The sequence below is a fragment of the Gallinula chloropus genome (assembly GCF_964237585.1).
Source record: "Gallinula chloropus genome assembly, chromosome: 3".
NCBI classification, from domain to species: Eukaryota; Metazoa; Chordata; class Aves; order Gruiformes; family Rallidae; genus Gallinula; species Gallinula chloropus.
In genome coordinates, this window is record NC_140087.1 from 103071948 (window position 1) to 103084493 (window position 12546).

General features: G+C 36.4%; 1 protein-coding gene across 1 annotated transcript in view; it reads right to left on the minus strand.

Annotated features, from left to right (window-relative positions):
• PXDN (peroxidasin) overlaps positions 1-12546 on the minus strand; it is a gene marked incomplete at both ends in the record, with an annotated part of 84915 nt that overhangs the window by 48183 nt on the left and 24186 nt on the right. The window contains 2 exons of the mRNA XM_084262067.1: positions 5850-5921; positions 7581-7652. Coding sequence (XP_084118193.1) covers positions 5850-5921; positions 7581-7652 — 144 coding nt within the window. The remainder of the gene's footprint in view (positions 1-5849; positions 5922-7580; positions 7653-12546) is intronic.

Genomic DNA, 12546 nt, shown 5'->3' on the forward strand with positions numbered 1-12546 from the left:
TATCACTGTATAGAATACGGACATTAGGTCCCCATCATTTCGTTGAATGACATTGATATTCTATAACATAAACAGAATGAACATATGCAGAGTACCAGTATGTTCACATGTGCTGTCTATACCTTTTCTACAGGAAAATAAAATCAGGATGGATCAGTGTATGTGCTCATGTTCATCATGTTTTTAACAGTAAGGATGATTTAGTGAGAGGGTGTTGGACAAAAATCACTGTTTAGCTGATGATTATGGTTTCTGCATGGAGGCAGCAAGTAAAAATGCTGTTGGGATTCAGTGCCAGTCACACTCCTTTTGTGTTAGGTTACGAACAGGTTTGTGGTAAGAGCTTTCTCACAATTATTTGACAAATGATTTAAAACTCAGTTAATCAGGCATGGATTTCTGTGAAAAAGGGATGAAGACACTTTGGACCACAAATGGCTTTATTAGCAGGCATTTTATTAGTAGTGGCTTTTGCTTTTCTATTATTACAGTATTCAGTAAGTTATTGGAAGCATTGTAAACTTCTTTTGATGCAACAAATAAAACACTGATTCTGCTGGAGTTTTTGGCGGTTTTTACACTGACTTGACAACAGACAACTTTTCACAATAGGACCTAGCAAGGAAAAAAGTTGTAAGTATCTGATGTTCAACTCATAACAAGTTTGGGGTACAATATGGAGTAGTAAATTTAGTTTTCCTATGCATTGTTTGTTGACATTCCAACAGATTAATATACAGAGACTTGGGTTTGCTTAAGTAACTTAGATATTCATCTGAACAAAAAGCAGAATTCCTCCAATAACAGAGTAACAAGTAAGCAAAAATTTCTGAGGTTTTAAAAGCGGTCAAAATTCTGAAGAAATTAAACTGGAAAAAAGATCATCCTATAAAATTACTATAAAAACTTTAAAAATCATTTGAAAAGACAGAGAGAAGATATATCACTGACTTTGTAAGAAGAATTGGATTTCATTGAATTTGAAAAAACTATTATTTCAAAGGTATTTAACTACTAGTGTTGACAGAAATTTATCAATAATTTGAGGATAATAGTAATAACAGCTTCATGTCTCCTTAATTTTCCTCTCTGTATTATATTAAATTCCTACTTCATCTTCCAGCAAAAATTTTAAATGAACTATTTCTTCTCACTCCTTAGAATATTTCAAGGACTGAGCAGCTAAAGTGTCATTTACCTTTCTTAATACACTCCACTTGGTGGTGTAGAAATTACTCTTATTCCCTTGAGTCCTAAACTTCTGACCAGACCAGTGCACCAGACTGGCCTAAGATGTTTTTAATAATCAACCTCAGTTAAATATTTATTGCAGGCATTTGAATAATTATTTAAAGAAATGTGAATTAATCTGATTTTTAAAAACAAGTTTTACCAGAATGTCTCATGTAACTGTTATTTACTTTCTGCAGACATGGTAAGGCAGAGTGAAGAACAAGGGTGGGTTAGAGGAAGACTGGGGTAACGACTTCGCAGGTCTGCAGACTTTTACCATCACACTGCAGGGAAGGGAGCAGCCCATCATGTCCCCTTCTGGAGCTCTTTCCAAGCCACTGTGGTGGGACTTCACTTGGGATTCAACTTTAAACTACACCTTTTTCTGTGTTTATTAGAAAATGCTCAATCATGTCCTCCCAGCAACCCCAAGGCTACAAAAACTTATATCCTATGACAGACGTGTTAACCAGACATCCATTTAGTTATGTAGATGTTTCCCCATGGGTATTAAGAGAAAGAAGAAGATATATATATTTGCCTAATGAAGAAAGAGATGACAGAACAAAAGATAAAAATAAGTAGCACTCACAAAAAATATTTGCCTTTCTAAAATGCTACTGTGCCTACAAAGTAAATCTTTGTAAATACCGCACTAATCTTTAACCAAAACATTCTCAAAATTTATCCCAGTTACATTAGCAGAAAACGGATTTAAAGTATAATTAGGGGAAAAGAAATTTATCATTTGATTTACCTAAAAGCTCTCTTACACAACTGAACCATTAAAATAAACAGTGGATTAAGATGATTTGGGGATATACTGTATTAAGATTTTAAACTATTTTCTGGGAATTACTACTACCTATTTTCAGAACAGTTTAAAAAAAATAGCATTTTTCAGAAATGACACACTGGTCATAAACTTGGGAAATGAACAAACAAATACGTAAGCAGATTTCAAAAAATTGTAGAAAAAAAAGTAGTTTTATTTTTTAATTTTGCTAGATCCTCTGTAACAATAATTTTTGTTTAGATTTTTTTATGGCCTATATTAGAAGTCATATGAATTAAGGAAAGTAAGATCCAGACATACTTTTTTGGAACTGGAGGGAAAAAAGGGTAAAAAGTAATAGCGGTATTAGGCATTGCGAGTTAAACCTGACATGTAAATAAATATAGCAAAGAAAGATTTCTATAGAAATATGAAGGAGATGGTGGAATTAGCAACAGGAATTGTAAAGAAATCAGTTCCATAATCACTAGAGGTGTCCAAAGGAAAAAAGTAACATGACCAAGACAGCAACAGTGGGAGAAGGCACAGAAGGAAACATGACTTTATCCCATTTCTAGAAATGTGAGTCAGCAGCTCAGCTCTTTGGCAAACCTATGACATATCTTCTACCACTATTACTTCATCCACCAAAGGCAAAACAAATCTTGCATGTGTTTACTATTTCCATAACCGATACATTTCATGCACTTTTAATTTCCATTGTCATATGTTTATCGCAATGTTGTCATATCTGTGATTCCTCACCTCTCCATTTCTTACTAAGTGAACATGTATCAGTGTTGTTGCCAAAATTATTTTCATTCTCCATTTTTATTTCCCACATTGCCTTCACACTACTTTCCACTTTCCTGCTCTGTAGATACCAAGCTCATTCTCTTTACCTGGAAAGGGGTTTTTTAACTGCTAATCTACATTTTCTATTTTCCTGTATCTGCTCCCTAGCTTTCTTTTTAAACTTTGTTTTGGTGGTTGTGTTTTTTTTCACTGCTGATTCTAAATCTTCTATTATCCTACATGGTAAAACTGCAGTAGTGTCTACCTTTAATTTCCAACTATCTTCCCTCTTGGAAAATAAACTGTTGATTTTCAGGATCAGAAAGGATTATTTTATGAAGTTTCCACAAATCTGCCTGCATCTATATTAGAAGTTTCGGAAGCTTGTCTTTCACATCTTTCTGTACTACCACCGGTAGTCAGTAAACTTAAGTAACTCACGGGAAGTCAATCAAATATATTCAGTGTACCACACATATCCATATATACATACACACCTTGCATAGGAAGCAGCAAATTACAGACATGTTACCAATTATTTTGCTCACATGAAGACAACTTTTAATGTTTATTTTAGACAGGAGTGTTTACAGTATCCTTTGCAGAAGGAGGAACATAAGACCCTAAAAGTATACAGAATCACTGAAGTGTAGAAAGAAACTATACTATGGATGGGGTCCAAGCTACTAATGCTTTTTTGATCCTTACTAAAGAACCATATTGCCAACGCTAATATATATGAAATAAAGACAAAATGACAGGCTTGAAGATAGAAAAAAAAATTCCACTTGGTTTCACAGCAAAAAAATAATAATTACATTTCTTATTTTCCAACTTCTAGTATATGAATTAAATAAAAATTACTGCCACAAACAGCACAGCAAGATCACGTAAAACTGTTCATAGAACTGTCAAAAATTCAATCACAATAAAAATGTAACAAATATTCCTAAAACATCAGCTTTAAAAATCATATGTGCATAATTTTTATAATGTAAAGACAAACTTTTACAACTACAAATATTTTAATGCATAGAAAGCAGAGAAAATGACATTAATCTTTGTCAAAATTTGTTCTTCAGACAGACAATATAACTCATGAAATCGTATAAAGAATTGTAGGGCTTCTTTTACACTTGCTGGAAAGTACAAAACCTGATCTGCTGCTGAGATACAGGAATGGGCCTTGACATCTTTCTCTCAGACATTGGCTTTCTTTTTAAATGAATATACTAAAAAGTGGTTTATAATTACAGGTTTTATATATAACAATTACAATTACAATTATTTTCATACAAAGTTATATATTCATGTTTACTAATAGTTACACATTTTATATCTACTTATATTTTGTTAAATCAAAGCCATTGAGCAATGACAGGCTTTCTAAAATTACTCAGCGGATTATACATTTTCAGAACCATGAGAAGTTCACTACTTGAGTTCTCATAAGAACATGAGTAATGTCATAGATCAATGATCTCATCTTACAAAACACGACAATACATGTTAGGTTTGCAAATATCCATAGGATCGGGCCATACAAAACCTCAATTTTTCCAGATGATTTAGCTTTATAGTGTTGTTATGAACAATATTTCAAACTTTTTAACAATTTCTCCACAATGCTTTCTACTTCAGTTGATCCTATTGGGAAAAAAAATTGCCTGGATTGTTCCCTTTGTGGCACAAAAAACAGAAACCGAAATAATCAAAAAGATCTTCAATTTTATTTTAGCAAAATGAGGGATGGTTTTAAAGAAGAACTCTCTGCAGTCGAATGAACGTTGAATGAACACTGAACTTTATATTCAAATTTTCCAGGAAAAAAAGAGGAAATGAAAAATATTTTCCTCTTAATAATGCAGACATACATAAACATAGTACACATCTATGAAAAAAAATAGTATTTCAGTTATCTATTTTCATTCTTTCATTGAACTCAACATTTCATTCAACTGAGTGTATAGTTGGCTTTTATCTCAGGTTTACTACAACTAGGCCAAGGCAAGCATGTGAAAACAAAGAAATAGTACGGATCAAGTAGTATTTCTGCACAGTTGTTGACTATGGAAAGAGGCATAGCCATCCTCAATTAGTAGACCTTAGGCAGTCGACTACCAGATCCCCCTTACAAACACACCTTCTAACAAGAATAATCATCAAAAACTTTATATAAGTCATTGGGGACAGTCTGTTCAATATTCTTTTTTCTCCTGTTGTAGATAAACAATTTTCTTACTGAAAGAAAATGCATGTAAAAATAAGACCAGGAAATGTAATTAAACACAGCTTGGAAACACCAGGTAATGAGTAGGTACAAATTTAAGTGATTTTTATTTTTTTATCTTCTCCCATCTCCTTAGAGATATTCAGGCTGCAATCTTGAAAACTAGATGAAAAATTAAACTTCTGAATTGTTTCCAAAACAATGAAATCTCAAAGTGCACATTTTTTGTCCTGTACAGCATTCAAGCAATGGTCGATTCTCCAAGAAAACAGAGTGAAACTTTTCTACGTGACACTATATAAGGTGGACCATCAAGACCAGACACAGGAATCCATGACAAGTTACTTGCCAGCTTTACTCTTTTATGCATATAAAAATAACATTTCTGATGCCTTTTGTTTATTTAGATAATTAATACACTTGATGTGTTTGCTAAAAATGGGAAAAGTTAGTCTTAAAATATACAGGGTGCCTGAAGACATAAAACTTACAGCAAATCTTACAGGTATTTTATTTTGTGTGTGACCTGAATTCACTCTTCTGAATTTATACAGCATTCAGTGGACAATTTAGGAGCTTATACCAGTTACAAGCTTCTGCAGACACAAATCTTGGACTATCTGCTTTTAAACCACTTTTCAAAACCTGTATGAAAGTTTCAGGGAACCTTTAAAAAGGTGATGCGCTAAACTTTCCAACATAACCCTTTTTAAATTGTCATTTTAAGCTGCATACTGTAAAGCAGCAACTAGCAAGTCCTTTGAAATCTACTGCCAGTTAAACATTGATGCAAAAAAATACATTCATTTAACTTACAGATATTTCAGATTTTCAAGGTCTTCAAACGCCCCACTAGGTATTCTTTTGATTTGATTGTTGTTTAGAAGCCTATAATAAATAAAAAGAGCCATTTATTTTATCATACAGGAACAGTAGGGGGAAAAAGAACCCCAAAACATATTACAGCCATGCAATATAGCCTTAAAAGAAAAACTTTAATAAAGAAAAAACCAAAATGCTTTTCTCCTTAGCAGTAACTATTAGAAGAAATAAAGTGATGTGCTTACAGCTCATCACTCACTACCTTGCAGGAGAAAATTACAGACAGAAATACCCCCCCACACCCACTCCAAAATCTAAAAATTGAAATAATGTGACTTTTGTAAATATCTCAGATGAAGACTAAAGGGAAAAAAAATCTTAATCTGAAGTCTACACACAGGTTTGAAATTTATAAAATTGATACTAACAAAGATTTGTCATGAACAGATTCATTAAAGTGACTTTTCCTAGATGTTTCTTAGCAGTACTCTGTGTACTAGGCCCTTCACATCATACAGGAACAAAACAGATTCACGCATTTGCACTCATGGCTCATGAGGTGGCTTTATGAAGAAAAGGGAATCCAAACTTAATGAATCCTCACTACAACTTGTGGATCTTAGATCACTGATTTTGACAGCAAAAACTTGAGACTGGATGTCTGACAGAAACTGTAATTCAAAATTGGGGATCAACTGCAAACAGAGGTACAGTAAGAGTGAGAGGAAGTAGGAATAGTTAGCAAAAAATATTTGGTAGTACAGATTTGGAAGATATACTTTTGGGTGAGAATCCTATATTTTATTCTGGTACAAGATGTCTCAATACATCTGTGGTGATGTGCTTGCAGGTAAAATAGGCAACAACAATCCAAAGGTCACTGATATCATTATTATATTTCAGTTCACACATCACTTGTATTCCAGAAAAGAGTCAAATTTGCAATCATAAATTATGCACATTTAAAAGTAAAAATAACTGTATATCCTAATTCCTTCTCACGTCTGCTAATATATTGAAAAGAAATATGCACGCATGGTTTTTTTCAGAAGTGATGTTTGAAAGAATCACAGAATCATAGGGGTTGGAAGGGACCTTAAGAGATCATCAGGTCCAACCCCTGACATGATAAATCCTAAGTTAAAACTATATTATGGTATAATATCTTTATTGAGGGTTTCTAAAAATTCTTTTAGAAAACATGGACTTTTCTCCACAAACGTATATGGTAACAAACATCTCTGTAAATGGCACCTCAGTAGGAACAAAGTCTTCCAAACCTTTGCCTGTACTGGTGAGCACATTACAATAGGACTGTTCACAACATTATAAAGTTTGTAAAATATTTTGTAGCTGCAACACATTTGCACATCTGAGCCTCTGAACAGCTTTTTTGTATCTCTGTGATTTATTACATGATACTTCAACAAAGTAATTTAACACAATTTGAAAAAAATACACAGTAATTGTCCTTTTCATACCTTCAATCAAAACATGTTAATAAAACATTAGGATGTAAATAGTTTCTTTTTTTTTAACAGACATATACTTGGTTTTGCTTTCAAATACTTTGGGCCTAAAATCCCCCTTCCCTCATCCATATGAATATTACATCTAAAATTTGTGAGACTACTTACCTGTGATAAATGAGCAAATTTGGCACATTATCAAATTAATCATATTAATCAAAAGGGGAAAGGGCCTTAGAAGTGAAAAACAACTTACAGTGTGTTCAGGTTTTTAAGCCGTCTAAACTCTCCAGGCTGGATTTCTTTAATCCTATTAAATCTCAGGTCTCTGTAGAATAAAGAAGGAAGAATCATGCTATTAAAAATAATTTTTAAAAAATCCATGCTTATTTCCATATGAAGAACCAAGCTAAGCACAAGTCTTTTGTGACAACCATGACCAGACTCCATCCATAAACCATAGCTTTTCACCAAAGGAGAAGGCAAAACAAATCCCAAACATGCCCAGTCTTCCTCCAAGCCCCAACTCCTGGCTCGCTTCCCTAGTTCTATGCTGAGCCTGATGTTTATGTTGGGGAATATCCCTTGGGCCAGTTGGGTCAGCTGTCCTGGCTGTGCTCTCTCAGCATCTGGTGCACCTGGCAGGGCGTAAGAAGCTGAGAAATCCTTAACTTAGTGTAGACACTGTAACTACCTAGCAACTACTAAAAACACCAGTGAGTCATCAACATTATTCTCATCCTAAATCCAAAACACAGCACCACACAGGCTACTAGAAAGAAAGTTATCAACTGAAACCAGAACAGTCATGAAGGATGTTCTCTTCCACATTGACGCATCTTGTAACAGGATGTTGACTTGTATTACACTACATTGAATTGCCTTCATATTTTAAAAGTTGCTTGTAAATAACGCAGTGAAACAGTCAAATAAGTTGGTATGGGAAACAGACTCAAAAAAAAGAGACAGCTTTCAAGACTTATAAGCTACTTTATTCTACTGTTTTGTATAAGGAGGCTTAGCTGCCTTACGTTGGCCTGCTTTAAAAAAACTGTAAATCCAGCTGTACAAAGTTATTGATTTTCTTATTTCATTTTCTTAGTATTGGATATGTTGGCATAATCTTCAACTTCCCACCATATCCTTAGCTTAATGAGAACTTCTCCAAGCAGTCAGAAACTCCATTTACTCAAGGGAGGTGTTGCACAGCAAGCAGAGACCAGGAGTGAGGTGGCAGCAGTGCAGGTATGAGGGGAAACAGCAGCAAGGCTGTGCCAGTCTCACATCTCAGTAGCATTTTCCACCTCTGCCTATCTCATTTCCTCCCCCTGGCTTGAAGTTGTACGATCTTGCTCACACTGGCTTTCATACTCTCAGCAGCTCCGAAACTCATTTAACTTGCCAGGACTAGCAATGAACCCATGAAAGAAAACCACCAAAATCCCAACAAACTAAATTCTAAAAAAACAAAGGAAAGAATTTTCTGCCTGGTTAGCAAACTGAATGGGCTTCCTGGGAGGCCACACAGGTGAGAGAAGGACTGTGAGGAAAGACAGGAACCAAGGGACAAGGAGGGCAGTAGGTCTGTCATCTTCCCTAGTATCAGACCAAGGGCACAAAAGGGACAAGCGAACAGAAGGGAAGCAAACACAAAGTGAAATCTGAAAAACTATGATCACACTTACTGCACTGTCCTTCCTAGACACATACTTACCAATTGCTTCCAAAAAGTAGGGCATAAATATGTCTTAACTTCAACCACAGCACCAAAAACTGTTCTAATTAAAACATGAACATGCCTGTGTTTTAAGAGGTAATATGTTATCAAAAAGTCTCTCTGGAATTAGGTATTTAGTCAAAGGAAACTTAGGAAAGCAGACAAAAAGTCATGTGGAGACTAATCCTGTATAACCCCACTGGCTGAGCCTGTAGGTAATGAGGGGTACAGCTGCCTGAAGTCTTTTGGAAAGTACATACTTAAGCACCACTCCTCATGATCAGCCCATCAGGTCTTATTCAGCTCTGGAATAATGGCCTCAGAAGGACTTTTTCTACATAAGTGGTTTAGGATGTGGCCTACTGTTCATTGTAAGGAAAGGATCAGATATGTGGGTCTGTTTGCATTACACTCCATCAAAATATTTGATCAGCAACTAGAACAAACGAGGGATACAAACTCCTATCCCTTACATACATGTCTAGTTAAAATGCCTGTAGACATGCAGGACAGCCCCCTTACTCAACTTCCAGCTGAACTAAGGACTTCCAGATTTAGAAGCCCAAATTATCATAGCTTTAAAAATGCACCTTCTTTAGTTATAGCTAAACAGCATTGTGTTTAGCTATACACACATGTCCCTGTTGAGAAAGAGATGCTGCCTGTGAATCACTGAATCTCAGGTGCTGAGATTTTCTAAACAAGCAATGTTTGTCATACAATGCACAGAGAGAAGACGCAACAGATCCCTCATGTAAGCATCACTGGACATGTCATTCCACTTTATGTTTCTACATTATCCAAAAGTATGAACTGTTATATCTCAAGTAAGCATTTTGATGTCAATTACCATTTGGAGTGCATGGAACTCCATTTGGGGATGGATGAGGAGCCAACCAAGGGTTTCGGGGTCAGGAATAAAAGGAGCACAGGGTCAGGGGTCACTATGGCATCTGCTACAGGCCACACAACCAGGGAGACCAAACACAAACAAGTCCATGGAATGTGACAAGATGCATCCACAGGTCCTGAGGGAACTGGCAGATAAAGTGGCTAAGCACTTTCCATCATATTTGAGACTTCATGGCAGTCCAGTGAAGTTCCCACTGACTGGAAAAGGAGAAACAGAACCACCATTTTAAAATGGAAAAAAAGAAGACCTGGGGAACTATAGACCAGTCAATATCACCTCTGCGCCAAGCAAGATCATGGAGCAGATCCTCCTGGAAACCATGCTCAGGCACAGGAAAAATAAGGTGACTGGTGACAGCCAACATGGCTTCACTAAGTGCAAATCATGTATCACAAATTTCCTGTCCTTCTATGATGGGGTTAAAGGGAAGAGCATCAGCCATTATCTACCTGGACTTGTGCAAAAGATTTGACACTGTCCTGCACAACGTCCTTGTCTCTATATTGGAGAGACATGGATTTGACAGATGCAACAATAAAGTGAGTAAATAATTGGCTGGCTGGTTGCACCCAAAGACTTGTGGCCAATGGCTCACCATCCAAGTGGAGATCAGTGATGAGTGGCATTCCTTAGGGGTCCACCACTGTTTAGCATCTTTGTCAGAGACATGGACAGTGGGGTTGAGTGCACCCGGAGCAGGTTTGCCAATGATACCAAGCCATATGGTGATGTCAACACGCTGGAGGGAAAGGATGCCATCCAGAGGGACCTTGACAGGCTTGAAAGGTGGGACTGTACAAACCACATGCAGTTTAACAAGATCAAGCATAAGGTCCTGTACATGGGTTAGTGCAATCCCATGCACAACTATGCGCTGGGCAGAAAATGGATTGAGAGCAGCACTGAGGAGAAGGACTTGGGCGTGTCAACTGATGTAAAACTCAACATGAGACAGCAAAATACACAGAAAATAACAGTTGTTAAGTCATAATGATTATAGATTTCTGAAGATGAAATTCTGTCAAACTGTCTTAATTTCCATGTCACAGGATAAAAAGCCACGTGAATAAAGGAAATAGGGTGTACATTGCACACCTCAGTTTAAGGGTTTTGATGCAGGCCATTCACAGAAAGAAAGCATAGAAATATAATTCAGAGGAAATTTCTGTAAATCAAGTGTTCAACTGGTAGGGAAAAAGACAACAAAAGACTAGTTATTGAACTGAAGTTTGTATCATGTTGAATCGGGCAGACATCTGCCGTAAGGCATTAACTATTTTACAACAAGGTTGGTAGGGAAAAATATAAGCTTATTAAGTATGCAGATGTTGGCAAGTTTGAAATGTCTGTGATTATTCTGGAGGATGTTGAGACCAGAAACAAGCCTGAAGTAGTAAATCCCTGTGAATTGAACATAATTAACAGCAGCGAGACAGAGAAGAACCAGACAGCCACCAGCTCTTGCTAAACCAATTAAGATTGCAGTAGATGATGAAAAAAAATCTTCTTTAAAAGTCTCAGTCAGCGATGCCATCCCATTCCATAATAAACAGAAGCACCATTTCCAAGGCTTAAAACGTCATTCTCTCATGACACAGACCCCATGTCCAGCTTAAGAGAATGGACAGCATTTCAGGTGAAAGGAGAGAGCAAAAACGTAGCAGCAACTGGAGAGCAGGGAAACATCCCCACGGAGAATGAACAGCAGGAATGAGGTCTGTGTTAGCCTGCAAATTGAGTGGTGGTAGCTCAAGCTGGCCATTATGATCCGGGCTTTCAAAGGCACTTTGTGTTGCTGAAATAATGTGCAGTCAATCAGCATGATGAGTTTTCTTGTCCCTTTCCCCGCCCCCCCCCTTTTTTTTTGTCTAGTTCCTGCCCAACTGTGCTACCACATGACTTATTACTCATAAAAACCTCTTCTCTGCCCATTCATACCTCTTTCACCTTTTTCACTATTCCCCATTTTGCTCTTACAAACTGACTGCATCCTGGTTGTGCTTCAGGGCTCAGCAAGCCTGGCTTCCGCTGACCAGCTAGAGTGCACTAACAGGTTAAAACAGCAGACATGGAGTTGCTGACTGTCATTTTTCCTTTTCCTATTCTCTAAGTAATAAACAAAGCAACCAATAAAATTTATGCAAGCAGTTATGATGGCATGGGACTCCAGGGTAATGGAATAACTTTTGCGTAATAACCCAAACCTAAACATCATGCATTTACTTTTTCAAACAAAGATCTGGTATACTTAACTCTTAATTCAGATTGTCTCCTTTATTATGTGCTCCACAGTGAAAATATTTACTCCTTAAAATTATAACTAGGCAATGCAATACTACTTTTAATGAAGAGTATTCTAGAGCTGCTTTCTTGTATTGAATTCTCTGAGCTTGTGGTCCTGTACCTACGCAGCTTCCTTCAGAGAAATTCTGCCTGACCTCCCAAAACCTTTTGCTGCCAGCATTATCTCTTAGCCCATGTTCTCAAACACAGCCACAAGTATATGAACTTTCCTTTCCACATAAAGCCCTAAAACTTTTCTTTCTGTCAAACCACAAAAGCATCCAAGATAATAATTACCATTTTCTTCCT